The sequence below is a fragment of the Miniopterus schreibersii genome, assembly GCF_964146895.1.
Source record: "Miniopterus schreibersii genome assembly, chromosome: X".
Classification (NCBI taxonomy): domain Eukaryota; kingdom Metazoa; phylum Chordata; class Mammalia; order Chiroptera; family Miniopteridae; genus Miniopterus; species Miniopterus schreibersii.
In genome coordinates, this window is record NC_138104.1 from 93,974,596 (window position 1) to 93,991,589 (window position 16,994).

The window sequence follows — 16,994 nt, forward strand, 5'->3', positions numbered from 1 at the left end:
CAAGGAAAGGCAGGGAAGAAAGATTTTGGTAGGCTCTGCTCGCTCCTCTCCACTTTCCTCTCTCGGCAGCTGCCTCGCTTCCTTAGCGTCACCCTCATCCATCACGCTCCTAACTTTGGGGCTGGGGTCCAGCAAGCAGGACTCTGGCCACATCTTACAGAGGTAGGTGAACAGATACTCTGTGGATTGAAGAGACTTTTCAGAGGTTTGGCTATTGTCTTCCCCATGTTTAAAAGGTGCTTTAAAAGCACAAGTATTGCTGTCTGCTTTGATAATTATTAAATTTTCTCTATGATGTAGGAGCTCTATAAGCTTCCCTATTACATCTGACCAAGGGGCCTATGATATTGGCACAGAGCATCCCTTTGGCAAGGGACCATTTTCCATCTCCAGTGTTCATGGGGACTCCCTGGTAGCAGCATTCATGCGGTGGGAAGCTACCTAAACAGGAAGCTCCCAACAGGTCTAGCCCTTGATGACCAGAGACCCTGCAGTGGTCATGGGAGCCAGGGCTCACCATCGGAGGGGCAGGTCCATGGCTCGAGACTGAATCATAGCGAGCATGCCAGGAGCTAACCTATGTCCCAGGCCATTCCCTCTTAGAGTGGAAGTATTTAAGGCTGACCAGTTGCCAAAGGGAACTAACTGTTAAACAATACATACTGATGCTATCGAACGCGGAAGCTAAAGCAGCTCTTAAAGAATTCACTGGTCTTCTAAAAGCACGTTCAAGATATTTGTTTCTCTTTTGATTTCATTGCACGTCTGTATAGTTACATGCATATCAGTATGTGTCAAGACACACACACAGGTCCAAGTTCTAATTATTCACGAGTGAACGCTCTGAAGGCAGCGCGGGCTTTCAGCCAGGCCCTGGGTAAGGACGGTGGAGCTAGCTCTTCACCAATGCTCAGGCACAGTGGGTGCCAGGAGTGCGCTTTACATTTTATTAGCAGCAGGCTTTGGGACTGTCATCTAGTAAACTCAAATACTAAAGGATTTAGGCTAATACTTTTTCTTCTTTTCCAAAGAATTTTATACCTTTTATGTGCAGTTAACTTTCAGGTTTGGAGCCAATGCAGAGAAAAAACAGAAAAGGTGATAAGTAACCCTAACGATGGAAAGATTTCAACTGCCTAATCCTGCAGTCACTTAGGGTGAGTCTCAAGAACACTTAGGTTAAATTTCACTCTGGTCCAGACCCTTTCTGGGGCCTGACCAAAGCCTTCAGGGTTGTTTATAATCCACTAATGCAAGGAATCCGCCGGCAAATAGCTGAGAGTTAACCTAACTTTATCCAGTAGATATACTTCTGGAAAGTAGTCCAGAAAGTGAATCACATTTTAAATGTAGGTAATGGTTTTGCTATAGGGGGCAGTCTGGGCGATTTGGGTATTGTTTTGCCAATACCCAAAACAGTCACAGGCAAACTGATCTGTTTCATACATGTGGACTTGGTAAGGTGGATTTTTCTTTAGACCTCGGTCAGATTCCCCGCCTTCCCCGCACACACGGCCACAGCCAGACACCGACTCCTGTAGGCACCTGTCACATCTTGATCCTTTACATACGGGCAGGGTTTCCTCACCCTGACCTCCACAAAGTGAGGAATAGCTGGGAAGAAGAGGTGAGACGGGCTGGCTGGCTGATGGGTGACCTTTCGGTTTCAGTGCGAAAACATTTAATATCAGCGGACAGTGCCTGATATTAAACATGTAATATTCGGAGTCCGGGCAGTGCCAAATTTCATGTACAGAAAGAAAACCACTACATTCTTCCAGAAAAGCCACAGAGTGTAACGACTGCATGAGCAAAATCCGCTTAAGACATATTTTTGTTCTTAGATGAGCTTTACTAAGTAGCTCGTATTTGTAAAATGCTTTTCTTTGACTGACATCCACATAGATTTACGACTGTTGTTTTTCTGAGAAGAAATTGAAAGTATAGATATGTCTGGGTTGGGTAACATCTATTTTCAGGGGGAAGTCCATTAATTGGGTTACATTTACACTTCGCCAGTTATAAACATTTACTCTCTATGCCGAATTGTTTGGCTTATCACAGCCTGTTTCGTCTCACAGTTAAGAGTGAGAGTAAAGGCCTCCTCTGCTTAAGTTAAGACGGATGCTCACATCAGGACAAATACACGTTATTTTTTCTACCAGAGACCTGTCGTATTCCGGTCATTCTAATCACAGAACTGGGTTTTAATCTGGGAAACGATTTTCCTCCACTAAGGAGCTGCAAATACGGGTCCAAGAAATGAATGTGCTAATAGTTCTGCCTTGTTTAAAGACAAGGTATTTAGATACTGAGCGTGTGCAAATGTGGCCCATAATATATGCTATGGTCACTGTGTAATATGTTTTCATGTAGAAGACAAATGTAATATATAAATATATGTATTATGGCTTATCTTATTCAAACATTTTATATATTTACATATAAAATGTGTGAATATATACTATATAATATATAGGTAAATATATAGTATTTATATTCAAACATTCAAACCATGTACACTACGTAATATAAGTTATAAACACATAAAATGCATCTATATACACACATGAACTTATTGCGTAATATGTCATATTGCATATGATATCTAATATAGCTAATGTGATATATAACATATATGATACACCCAGATTATACACCCCCACACCCATGAAGAGCAGGCTGAGAAGGGGCTAGAATCCCTCTCTTAGGTTCCATCCACCTTTGGGCTCTTGCCTGGTGCAGTAGCCTCCATGAAACGCGGGGCTTCCTTAACAGTGACTATGAATCCCCGAGTGGAGTGAACTCCTGTAGACGCGTCTGGTCAAGGCTTCCCAGCCCAGCAGTGACTTTCTGTTAGTCCAAATACAACACCAAACTAGGCGTTTCTCTTCGCGCTTTAATTTTTACCAGCTCAGGGTGCTGATGTTGTGTCCTGCTGCTGACCTTCTGGAATCTGCCACCCCTATTCCCTAAAGTAGGCGGCCAGAGCACCCAGAGTACCCAAGGAGGCCTGGGTGAAAAAGGAGGTGCTCTTGCATTCTTCGACATAACTGAACTCTGCCTTCCTCGACCTGCAACCCCAGTCCTGGTCTTGGCTTCCTTTATGGTTAGGGATAGAACAGTAAAATATATTTTGCTCCAGCTCACCAACTTAAAAATAAGAGGCTGAGAACCATCCACAAAACTAGATTACACAATCTCTTCATAAATTAGCCCCACAATGACCACAGATCATTACAAATAAGATTTTCAGGAAAAAAACTTTGAAAATATTGTATGGAATTACTCATATTTCAAATCGGATGTAAACAAAAATGGGAACAACAAAACCTCTATAAACCAGTTTTTTCTTAAAATCTACCAAACCTATTTGTGATTTATATCTAAGCAGAGTATTTCCACAACCCTGTAATATACTTCTGTTTCATCATGTGGATTGTCATAGTATTGCAACAATGGACTTCTACAATAATGCTTAGGTTGAACCATAAGAAATTACTGCTTTGTAGTTCAAAAATGGTCGGATATAGGTATCAATTTTTAGGTAAAAAATGGTTGACTATTGGCAATTTCATATGGTTTAGACTTTATTAGTTTACACTGGCTGATTCCTGCCCCTTCCCCAATGTTTTCCATGACTTTAGAAATATATCGGAATACTAGTCAAGAAAGCAAAACCTTTCAGGTTTGCTTAAGCTTAAGAGCGAAAATAACTGAGTTGCAATCCTCATTTACAGCTACATTTCTTGCACAAGAACTTTTACCCCTTTATAAGCCCGAGCTCCATAGACTATAGCATATTCCAGGGGGCATCAATGACAACAAATTCTTGGAGAACTGAACCTGATCTCCTAGTTTCTGTTGAATACAGGCAATCTTAGAATGTCTGTCTGAAAGAAGCCAAACATCCCCGCAATTCTTTCCCACCTCGCACTTTATCACCTCCTTGCTTCCTTTCCCATCCTTGAACGTGAGTAGCCTGGCTGGATAATTCAGAAGGAAGAAGATCTGGCATCTGACCTCCTCAAAGTCCCAAACACCTGAAAGGACTTGAACAATATCTTTCTTGAAGGCGATTTTTTGTCTCATCTGATCCTCACGACTCTTGCATCTTGATAAATGCAAAGCAACCCTTATAAATGAGATCACCACATATAAACTAATATCCAAACTACCTTTTGCCACAACTTCAATCCCCCCCTTTCAGCTGGTCAGTATATGCGCGAGCAACAAACCTTCCGGATGAAGAAAGAAGAAAACCCTCCTTCCTTTCCCTCTGCACTCACCAGCATTCCCGGCCAGGCCTCATTTGTGTCTGATCAGCAAGGCTGCGGAAGGGTTAAGCCTGTAAGGAGAGCTCGCGTGTACAAAACCGATGCCAGTTTCTTAACTAGCACACAACTGTAGGAAGGTGGTGTAAGTCACCACCCTTTAAAAGGAAATTCCACAATGGGTCAAAATGATGAGTGTCCTATGTTTTCAAATGGCAGCACAAATATCTCAATACCTGATATCAAATAGCTTGGAATTAGAGGCCATTACTTTATGCATGTGGGGTATGGATGAAATAAACTCCTCTCCAAAGTATAGTAACTAAAAAATGTCAGTGGGCATGGATAATACCTTTAAGGATTTCAGCTGTAAATAAACTGATCTGACTCATATGGACAGGGGGTTTTGCCAGAAGTGGGATTGTCTAATATGCGTGCCGCTGATTAAAACCATCCCAAATCATGATGTATCTCTGCTGACATCATTGCCAAAATGATTCATCTGTGTAGGATATATTCTTATCGCCAGAGATGTCACGTACCGTCTTGGCTAGAAACACACAGTCACATCCCATTATGGTGAACTCTCAGAGTTTATCCAAATTCTTTCCTATTCTGGAATTTTGTCAGGTTAATACTGCTTGACACACGTGGTCTTAAAATTTTCCATTCTAAGTTTACTGCCATGTTGGCATTTGGCTGGGCCTGGCCTTATGTGACCGGCATCACACTGAGGGTGTTTAGTTTCTTGAATTTAAAATCTATAGTGTTTGTCACATTGTAGACCTATTGTCAGCTAAGGAAATGTCTGTGTTAGAGACTTTTTCTAAGATACTTTTCCTTCTAAATGAGGCCATATATTTTAAAATTTTTATTTGATATTTTATTTAGGTAACATAAAAAAAATCAAGAAGTTTTGCTTAAATCTGCTTAGGTTAAGCATGCTCATTTTGTGTTATAAGCCAGCAATTAAAAAAGCCAGACAGTTTATTGACTCAGTACAAACCCCTTAGCACTGTCCTTCTCCTTGGTCATTTGAAATATTTATTGGCATTTTAGGACTGGTCATCAAAAAACCAGATGACCCTGGCCCTGAATGCAACATTTTCAAATGTGCTATTGCTTACAGTTTATTTGACCGTCAGACTCTGAGAACAAAGAGTTTATCTGAGAAACAGATGGGCAGCAACCATCCCCAATCCAGGCACTGTTGGCTTTATAAGCACATTAAGCACCCATTACATGGTGCAAAGTATTTATTGCAAATGGGCCTTAGCTGCTAAAACTCGGAGCTTCCTTTCATGTTGTGACTAAGTAATTTGAGATCTCTTTGGACTGAAAATGTACAGAAAGGTTGCATACTGACTGTCAGCAGGGAAAACTGCCATCAAATCAATGCCTGTAACATTCCTCACAAATTGCAAACAAGGGAGTATTGGGCACCTGCAGCACTTGGTCTCTTTCACTGCAAAGGCCAGATTTTTCTGAATTGAACTTGGACGTCGAGTTCGGTGATACTCAGTCTCTGCAGGGTTGTGACACTACTATTTCTGGATTTAGTTTTTAAAGACACCCCCCTGTTAATAGCATCTTTCCATCTCTTACACCCCTCTCTGCCCCAGTACTATCTGGTATAGTCCTTTCTGTTTTGTCTTTTACTTTCAATATTTAAAACCTCTCTAAAAAGTACAAAAAGAAGTTTCAAGAAATTGTCAATATTGAATTTCTTTTGCTTAATAAAATTAAAGACGTTTTAAATATTTAATTTCATCTTAGTGAAATTAACTTGATGAAGTTTTGAATATTACTATTTTATTTTCCTTGAAAATATTAAGAAGAGCTAAACATTTTATTATAAGTAATTTTATTTTAGTGCAATTACTTTTTAGGGAACCTGTGTGTGTGTGTGTGTGTGTGTGTTGGCTGTTGTCATTTTTTTATTTGACAATCTAAAAGAAAAGAGGTCAGCACCCCTGACTAAATAGTCAGGTTCGGGAGTTTTAAATATCGTGTCATACTTTGAACTCACTGGTCACTAGCTAGAGTGTCACAAAACCAGGGACAATAGCCCTTTTTCTAGCTCTCACGTCCTTTATTCTTCACCTTAAGAACCTTACTGTCTCCCTTCAGTTCCCCACCCTTTTCTTACTCCTGTTTATCTCCACCCCCGTCCCCCCACCGCAGAAACAATCCTAACAAAAACCACTATTTTTAAAATGAAAAGCTGAAAGAAAAAAGAAGAAGCCCAAGCCTGTGACTAATCATGAGCAAAACATCTTAATTTAAACCCTGACTCAAGCCTCTGGAAGCTCCGAATACCCAGGCCTTATAGGAATGGCCCTGTGTTCCACCATCGACCCGCGCGTCCGGGGCTTACTCTAAGAGGCCGATTAAGCTGCCTCCCCAGCAGACTGAGTCGGAGGCGCAGCCCTGCCGGCCCGCTCCTCGCCACGAGCGGGCCGGCGGGCGGGTCTGCACTGCCCCGCTTCCCACAGAGGCTCCGCGTCTCTCCGGCCCGGCCTAAGTTCCCTAGGTTCCCGCAGGCCCCGGGGCGCGGAGGGCCAGGTCTTTCCACGGCCCGCAACCCTGCGGCCCCTCCGATCACTTTAACCAGAAGGCAGCCGAGATTTCCTGGGAAGTTCTTTTCTTTTCTTTTCTTTTCTTTCCCGCTACCCCCAGCAGCGCCTAAGCACAGTAACGAACCCCACCCTACTTATTTCTCAGTCCACGAAAACTGCCACTTCACTTGCCACGCCAGTATCTGACTCGCAACGACATTTTAATTTCGCTAAAGGAATTGATGAGAAGTTGCCAGAGAAAAGGGGGAAAGCTAACTGTGAATCCTGCCAGCAGGCTTGCCGGCATGCCATCTTCAGGACCAAACGGACAGGGTAACTGGTGCCACGTTATGACCACTGTGCCTTTGTTTCGAGCATTATCGCTCTCAGGAAATTCCTGCCGCCCCCAAGAGAGAATGTAGTGGGATTCTCACGCCACTGTTTTAAAACATTCTCCTGAGTTCACAGCAAGGACAGGAAAAGTTTCCTTCTATTTATGTCTCACCTGTTGCTTTGAAAGTTCTTGTACACTGACTTGTGTCCTTTGGTGTGATGTTCACATCCACTCTATCTAGAGGATGGGGAAACTGAGGGTAGCAGACACTGTCAGTGCTCAACCCCTGTGCGTGCCCTCCTGGGCACCACTCTGGAGCTCACTGGAGGCTTCTTACTGCAAATACCATAACCGGAGGGATTTCTCCAGCTGCAGGAATATGTGCTGAGTCTTCCTGGGAGGTGCTGGGGTGCTAGCGACCCTGGGGAGAGCCCTCAATGAGTCATACGTAGGGCTTCTGGGTACCCAGCCCAGTTTCCAGCTTCCTTGCTCCTGAAGGAGGCCTCCCAACGCCCCCAGGGGGATTGAGCCCCAGGTGCCGCAGCAGTCACCTGCTCATTAACAGGCCCTGAACTGTCTTCCTTCTCTGTCGCAGGTTCTCATTCCCACACTGGGGCTTCCAGGGCTCACCTCCTTTCCTAATAAGCTACTTGTATCTAAATCCCTGTCTCGGGGTCTGTTTCTGGGGATGCTCAACCTAAGATGCGACAGCACACAGAAGATTAATATCTGCTAAATGCCACACAGCTACTTAATGGAGAACCAGGGCCGGAACCCAGGACTTGGGACTTCTGGCACATTTACCAGATAAGGTTGCTTCCTGCTGACCACCAGCACTTTATATGACTGGTCCCAGGACTTCTAAGCAAAAGGAAGACACTCAAAATGAAACCAAGTCGTTAGATGGCTACTCTTTGCCTCTTGGAAACCCAGTCACCGTTACCAGCAGGGGGAACAAGAAAAGTAATTACCTAGCATGACGAAGGGGACTCCCAGGAAGGTGGAATTGTATTTCCCACCAGTAAGATTGATGATCCCGGCCGCGGTGAGAGTGGCCAGGGTTATGGTCACCAAGCCGAGTAGGCCTAGCCAGGGTTTGCTGCGGACGCAGTCCTGCATAGAGCAGCAGAGGATGGCCATGGTGACCACCAGGATCAGGCTGGTGACCAGGTAACGTTCTGACACTCGGCTGGTCTTCTGGAAGTCTTCCCTCAGTGAGGAGGACGTGTAAGGGTACATTTTGATTTTGCTGTTGTTTTTCTGGAATAGTCGGACAGTGTCGCAGAAGCTGGACTCCCACCTCTCAGCCACCATGTCATTGAGACTGTTGACTGACTGCAGGTAGTAGGTGAGCTGGACGGCCTCTGCGGATTTCACCCGATCCTTGCTGTGCACGGTGACACCTCCAAGCTGGTGCCCGTTGTACACGGCCCTCCCGTTCTTTAAGTGAGTGATCGGGTATGTGATAGCAAAATTGGTCCGGTTGGTGGCCCGAGCATTCTTTAGCTCCTCCAGAACATGCACTATGTCATCCACGATGCAAGTCTTATCGTTATTCAGGACACATATGTGGGCGAACGTGTAATTGAAACCAGGTCTGGGAACCTGGATCTTGGTCACAGCAGCATGCAACTATGGGGGAAAAAATGAAAGTCAGTGTTTATTACCAAAATACACATTAAAGCGTGGCATTAGCCCTGTGGATTCAAATGTGGCATTCTGGGGGGTGGGGAGTCACTCATGCCATCTCTAAGCTAAAGGGTTCAAATTAAATGTTATAACCTTACATGAGAAATAGGTAGTAAGGATGCAAAACACACATTTAACTAGTGGTTTTCATGGTGTGGTCCCTGGACCAGCAGCGTCAGCACAACCTGGGAACTTGCCAGAAATGGAAATTCTCAAGCCCCACCTCAGACCGGGTAAACCAGAATCTCTGGGGTGGGGCCGAGACATCTGTGTTCTCACAAGGAGATTCTGATATAGCTAGAGTTGGAAAAGTGCTGGGTTCAAGTGCCAACATTATTTCCATAAGTCCTGTTCTTTATCTGGGACTCAATTGGTCTATAAATGTCTGAAAATCTTCCAGAGGTCCAGCAATCAGTTGCTCTGTCTGCAAAATGTCAAGTAACAAGTGAACTAAGGTGCAGTCCAGGTGCAGCGGTCCTCTGCAGGCCCCGCCCTTGCTGCTGATTTGTAGGGCAGCTGAGCAATTTCTGCATCCAATTTAATCACTCTGTGCCGTAAGAGACAAGAGGTTCACCTTGAGGGCCCTCGTATTCTCTGACTTTCCTTGTCTGCTTATATGGGAAGGGAGCTATAACTGCAAGAGCCTGGCTGGGATCCATGGGAATCGTGCTAAGGGAGCACAGTGGATTCATTCCGTACACCTCGCCCTCAGTGATGTTTGCCATGCCCAGGTCTGTACGCCTGTGATCAAAGTGTGCATGGGCATACAGACACTCATTTAACAGCCCCTACGACATGCTGGCCAGAGTTCTAGGCCCTTTAGACAGACTATTTCATTTAATCCTTATAAGAAACTCTGAAGAACAGGTCCTAGCCTCATTTTATATGTGAGAAAACTGAGACATAGAGAAGCCAAGTCACTTGCCCAAGTGCCCAAGTTCACAAACACAGTAAGAGAGAGTGAGCTGAGCTATATCATGCAGTCTGGCTCCAGAACCTGTGTCCTGGGCCCTCACAATATACCTTTAGAGGCAATATCAGCAGGTGAATGAAGGTTCTTGCTAGCAACTAATTCCTGAATTTGTGCTTTCGCTGCCCCACCCCTAAAAAAATCATGCCCTAGCTGGTTTGTCTCGGGTTAGACCGTCGGCCTGCGGACCAAAGGGTCACAGTTTGCATCCCCGGTTCTGGTTGGGGTGTGTGCGGGAGGCAACCAATTCATGTGTCTCTCTCTTTCTCTGTCTCTGTCTGTCTCTGCCCCCTCTTCCCTCCCTTGCACTCTCTCTCTAAAAATCAATGGAAAAAATAATTCACAGGTGCTCAAGTTCAGACGTATAGGACTATGTGTAATCTACCATCTAAGGTGAGAAAGTAAGGCCTTCTGTCTGAATTGTGGCCAGTGGTAGATGTGTTGCTGAGTGTTAGGTAAAGGATGGTGCCTAGCACTGCGTGGGCTGTCCCAAGAGCAGGGACAGCCATTACTGCCTTTCTGATGACTGAAGAAGAGCATTTCACACGTAAAGGGAGTAACGCCCAGAGTTGCCATACTGCGGCTACGCCACTATAACTCCTAACCTTCTGAGCATCTCCATGACCTTGATAGATTTTCTCTGAAATCTGTTCTAGATGGGTTATTTGCTAAGACATTTTGCTGTGCATGTGCCAGGGTGGGTGGGATATTTATTATGCTTTTTGAAAAATGTCCGAGGGGTAGCAGCTGTCAAAGTCCTTTCGTTAGCGCAGAGCGCGAGTTGTTAATCCTGATTTTCGGTGCCCATCCCCCACATCTCCTCAGGGGTACCAACTCTCAGGTTCAGGAAACAACGCACTGGCTGAAATATTTGGAGTTCATTCCTTGTCTCTGTCTCTCTCTGTCTCCCAGAGATACCCAAGAGCCTATCTGTACAAAACTCTTAGCCGTATGCTGAGTTTTTGGTTTGAGATTAATGACGGGCAAAAGGTCTTCAGTGGGTTTAAGCTGTGAGAGCGTGTTTCCATCTATTCCTCTCTAAGCGTGGCCCGGTGAATTTTGATTAAAAGAACTCGTAGCTACAAAAACATTCCAAAATATAAAAGGTTATTTTGGAGGAGACAAGAACCAAGAGGAATTTAAAGACAAGGGAGAGTTTTGATAAGAGTTAAAAGGAAGACTTGGGGAAAGGTTTGGAATAGGCTAGAAAAGGAGTGGTATTGAAAGCATGCATATGTGTAATATTTAATGCATTGTTTGTTCCCATGAACAGTCTAATAAATCTTTCTTAGAGTGATTACTAAATATGTCAAGAGAAAAAGATTGCCAAATAAGATGGTGTTAAGCCACAGGGCTGAACCCAATTATAGCAAGGGGATATTTTCCATCCATTCTGTAAGGTGGCCATGCCGCCCTGCTGCGTGGGGAGTTCTAAACTATCTAGTGATCTGCCAACTCTGTTGATCTACTGCTATGACCCCCGGGACCACTGACCAAAGGAAGCAGACACCTTGTTAACCTCTGTACCACAAAATCATAGGAGGGAGGCTTGGGCAAGGAGAACTTACTGAAGTTTGGCAGGGAAGGTTTGTTAACTCTTAGTACCACAGCTGCTGTGAGGTGCAGCTGCTTTGAATTTCTGATGGAGAGGTGGGTAGAACATATGTCACTTTTGCTTCTGAGTGGCATGGAGATGCTGAGTGACAAAGCAGCCAGAGAAGGGGGTGTTGGCTGAGGCCACCCACCTGGCAGCGAGAATCTATGGGATAAGAGGTGAGAAATAATACAGGCATGGGAAAGGAGAATTATGACTCCCTTCTGGGACTTCTGAAACCATTCAGTTCTGATCTTTGGATCTAAGTACACATGCAGTCTACTCCTGGCTGTCCACATGGCCATGGGCAGACACACTGCACACGCTACCTGGACATCTACCGTATAGGGTTTTAAAATGCCCTGATTTACTTCTGTAAAGGAGACAGCAGATGCATTAGTAGGTGTTCTTAGATACATCCACAGGGGGAAAAGGAAGCTGGAGATCAAAGTTATGATTTCTTTTGCTTTATACTTACTTTTAATTTCTGCACTGAAAAAGAAAGTCAAAATGTTGACAAGTTAACTTACGGTGACGTCATCTTTGCATTTAAATTAATCTTTGCTTTTGGGGGCAGAAGGGGGAAAGAGAGACAGGAAAACATCAAAGCATGACCAAGACACCGTAGTCCACAAAATGGACAGTCTCAATCCACACGAGCTTGTTATTGGGCTAGATAAGAGACCCTCTTCTCAGAAAAGAAGACGGGGGGCGGGGAGGGAAACGACACAAAGTAATAGTCCTGACCCTTCATAGAGCCTCACTCTGCCATGTGAATCGACATATAATCCATGTTTCTGTAACTATGTATAGATTTTGAATTCAGTCAACACATTCAATAAGTTATCACCAAATCTACTGTGTTGTCAATAATCGGATAACTTCCCTGAGTTTAGGCTGCTCACATCACACTCAACACATGGAACCTCACCTAAGATATACAATGTCCAAAACAAAGGGAACATCCTAAAAGCAGACAACCAAGTGTCCTGTACTAATCCACTGTCAATCCCGATCACTATATATATATATATATATATATATATATATATATATATACACACACATATGTATTTTAATATATATCTTTATTGATTTCAGAGAGAGGAAGGGAGAGGGGGAGAGAGAGAGAGAGAGCGAGTCATCATTGATGAGAGAGTCGTCATTGATCGGCTGCCTCCTGCAAGCCCCCTGCTGGGGATCGAGCCCGCAACCCGGGCATGTGCCCTGACTTAGAATCAAACCGTGATCTCCTGGATCCTAGGTCAATGCTCAGCCACTGAGCCACGCCCGGCTGGGCCGCAATATTTTTTTTAATAGTGTTGTATCTGCTGCCAAAGAGGTCAGAACCGAATGTTAAATTGAGATTCATTCTAAGGCTCTGAACGCACTGTTTACATTGTTAGCTTCTTTGCTCTTGTCACCCTTCAGGTTCAGAATGATGACAGTAATAGTAACTAGTCTGCTAAGTACTTTCCATGCAGTTTTAAAAATTTACTCAAGACAAGACTCTATAGAAATGCTTAAATCATTGTTCCCATTTTATAGCTGGAGCAATTGAGGTCTAGAGAATGCCGAGAACTCACCTCAGATGACCTAGTAAGGAAAGGGCAGATGCAGGATTCTCAATTAGGCCTTACTCCACAGTGGGACATTGAGCCACAGACCAGCACAGCTTTAGAGCTTATTGGATGAAGAAGACTTGGGGAAGAATGAAGAATTGTCAACCCACCTGGTTCAAATGATTGGCTGTGCATATAACTGAGCTGTGGATCGGCCACACTTGAGGATCTGGGGTCCATTAAGAGAGACCAGAAAGAACCCCAAACACCAAACTTCATCTTTAGACAGCAGCATTACATGGCGATATTAACAGGTGATGAAGGGAATGGGGTTTGAGCTTAACTGACTTCTTTAATTCCCCATCCAGCCTCTGTAGCTGCTGAATAAAGCTTTTCCCAGGGACTTACCAAGAAAAAGGGGCCACAGGCACAATGGAATCCAGTAATGAGAAGTTTTGGCTTTCAGTCTGGCCTCTGCTACTTAGGAAGGAGTGTCAAAGACCCTAGGAATGTCACTCTACTCCTTTAGGTCTCGGATTTTTCAGTCAAAAAGGAGGTGGGTCCAGCTAATCTTATGCACAGATCCTTTTGGATCGGACACAACACAATTCTAAGCTGAGTGACATCCACAAACTGTACACGCAGATCCTGGGCGAGAGAAAGTGAACTTCATCAATATCAATTTGGGAGTCATTATAGCTACTGGAAGTATGCTTTTACAACACACTGAAGTTCTTTTTAGGTCAATGACAGAGCTCATAGGAGATGAAACCCAGAAAGAAAACGACAGGCTAGGGAAGGATAGGATTGCTGGGGGGTGGGGGTGGAGATTCACTTCCACGAGTGATTTCCCGTTCTGGGAGGCACTGGCTCTTCTAATCCCCTTCTGCCAGGGCCTGGGACAGAGCCAGTGTGGGCTGCCGGTCACGACAGGCCAGAGTCTAATTTCCTCTCTGCCTCTCCTTGGCACACTCAGATCTTCCTCAGAAGACAGCAGGGCACCTTGTGGAGGAGAGTGCAGAAGGGCTCCGGGAGGGAGGCAGTGTCTGCTCCGGAGAGGCGATAACATAGGAAAAATACCTGTGGGCTCCGAGGATCTTTTACAGTACCTTTCGGCTCTTTTTTGTATTTGCTTCTAGTTGCAAAGGGAAGGCCACTCTGCCAGGCAGGACAATTACCGCATCGAGCTGGCCCCCAGCAACCTCACCCAGGAGGAGAGACTCGGAGGAGGCGGGGGTTCCCTGGGGGCAGCGTCTGATGACACCACCTTTCTAGGCTGCCTTCCCGTCCTCATCTCGCCTGCCCACTCCTTCCTTCTGCTGCTCCCAAATCCGCTGCAGAACAGGAAAACAACTTCAGAAGGGAGGTTGTTGGTTTGCCTTTCTAACCTCTATCACGTGCCCCCTAATATTACCTTCCAAGTGACACAATCAAAATTGCTTAAAAATGCTTTCAAGGAATATCTGGTTTTCACCCCCGAATGAAATGTCTTCTTCACCGAGTCCCTCGAAATTCCAGGTCTCGAGCTGGGTCTTATATTCCGCAACTGTAAATGCATAGGAACCGACTGACAAGGTACCCTCATCCAGCACCCAAGAAATCCCCTCCAAGTGGACGGATCTGGTCCCTGAAGTTCAGCAGTTACGCTAGCTGCCTGGGTGTTCTGTTCCGTCTCTGCATGATCTCACTCTCGCCCACTCTCTTTCCCCTTCTTTTAATAGAAATGCATTACATCAGAACACCAGAAGTTGCGAGTTGGGAATTGTTACCGTGATTCATTTGTAGTACAGCCAAGAGCAAGTTAGTCAACCCTTAATAAGTGAACAGAAATATCATTCTGCCTTTGAAACATTACATGTTCGGAGGACATGAAATTTAAGCTGTGGATATAGCCAAACAAGTGACTCTCTGTCCACACGTGTCTTCTCTACCTGCGTGCCTAGTGTCATGCTGACCTGCCGCAGTGACAAAAGACAAATGGGGACTTCTGTCAATAGGTAGTGCCAGTGCAGGTCTGGGAGAGTGGGATGTTTGTTTTTCTCCTTGCCTTACCAGGGGGTAAACACTCTTTTCATGGCTGTTGACACTAAGAAGCAACCAAGAGAGCCCCACACTGTAATTCCCCAAAACAAGCTGTTTAGTCTTTGCAGCCTTGGCTGAAAAAACAAAGCTGCTTTGGATCTGAAACAAATCCATCTGAGATTTTAGAAACACAAAATAGCAGCGATGAAGGAAAAGGCAACGGTGATATCTCATTGCAACTTCTGCCTGATTCTCCGTGGGTCTGGATGGGGAGGAACACAATGAACCACAGGTCCAATACTCTCTTTTCTCCCCATCATCTGGGAGACAACTGCACTTGTTTTGAGTACAGAAAACGTTCCTTGATGTGTTAAAGACCTCTGGAAATCTGTGAAGTTAAACTTTTTTATTACAGTGGTTATTTTTCCATCCTGTTCTCACTTGACTTTCATGGTCAAGCTTAAACTGGTTGAGCAAGTTTGTGGGTCATGAGTTTTGATGGATATTGAGGACAAGATGCTCTCGGGAATGGGAGAATGTTAGAGCTGATTGGCCAAGAGGCAAAGAGGAGTCCCAAGGAGCCAAATGCCTAGGGAACAGGGAACAGCTGTTTTAAGATTTGGTCAGGAAACCACAAATAACTATGCAAGGGACAGGAAAAAACAGGATGCCAATGTATGAGTCTGTTTCTATTTTGTTTGTTAGTTTATTTTGTTCATTAGATTCCACATATAAGGGGGTGGGTGAAAAAGGTGAAGGGATTAAGCAAAAAAACCCCAACCCAACTCATAGACACAGACAGTAGTATGAGGATTACCAGAGGGAAAGGGGGTGGGCAGGTAGAAGAGGGGAAAGGGGGATAAACAGTGATGGAAGGAGACTGGACTTGGGGTGGTGAACACAAGGCAGTATGCAGATGATGTGTTAGAGAATTGTGCAACTGAAATTTATATAACTTCATTAACCAATGGTGCCCCAATAAATTCAAATAAAAATACAACAACAACAACAACAACAACAAAAGAAACAGGATACCAAGGATATGCGGGTCTGGAGAACAACCGTGGACCTGAGTGGGAAGAGCACTGGAGCAGGAGTCAGAAAAGTTCAATTTGAGTCCTGGTTCTGGGTCTTGCTGACCATGTAAGTTAGAGATACACAAAAAATGAACCTCTGAAAATGCACACCATGCCACTTCCCTGTTCTAAATCCTCTAATGCTTCCCACTGCGCCCAGAGCAAAAACCCAAGTCCTGACGGTAGCCAACAAGACGGTGCACTGCCCTTGCTGATCTCGCCACACTCCTGTCTAACCATGCCCTCACCACACTACCCATCTTTCTTTTCATTCTGCCCGCAATGTCCTCCCTCCAGACAGCCTCGCTTCCTTCGCTTCCCGGCCTAAATGTCATCTTCCCTGACCCCACCCCACTGAAAAAAATAGCATCTCTTGCCATCACCATCATCTTTGCTTCTTTTAAGTTTTTCACGGCACCAGCTGTGACATCACATTATACATCTGTTTCTTTACTCTGTTGCCCCCACTAGGATATGAGTTTTACCATGCTGGAGTGTGTGCCTGGTCTAGTACATCTCCATTACCTAGAACTGCTCCTGGCACGTACACTCAACAGCTATGGAGTAAGCACATGAATATAATAATCTCACAAGTGAATGGATTTTAGTCTGTCTCAGGGGCATGGTGAGAGCCAAATGGCGTGATGGCTGCACATGCATTTTGTAAACTAGAGGGCTCCACAGCTGTGGTTATAGGCAGGGAAGCATGGGATGGTCTCTCTCTGGTGTCTTACAGCTGCCCAGATATAATCCTGGAATTGATTCCTGATTCTCCCAGAGCCCCTGATCTTTCCCAGGCTTTGACAACATCTTGTTTAGTGGGAAGGACATGGGTTATGAGGTCAGAATGCCACAAATTCAAACCCTGCCTCTGTTAGTTCTGGCTATGGGACTGCAGCAGACACGGCTGGGCCC

General features: G+C 44.8%; 1 protein-coding gene across 1 annotated transcript in view; it reads right to left on the minus strand.

The window, feature by feature from the left end:
• Positions 1 to 16,994, minus strand: part of PTCHD1 (patched domain containing 1) — a gene marked incomplete at its 5' end in the record, with an annotated part of 56,112 nt that overhangs the window by 10,359 nt on the left and 28,759 nt on the right. The window contains one exon of the mRNA XM_081124880.1: positions 8,138 to 8,798. Coding sequence (XP_080981006.1) covers positions 8,138 to 8,798 — 661 coding nt within the window. The remainder of the gene's footprint in view (positions 1 to 8,137; positions 8,799 to 16,994) is intronic.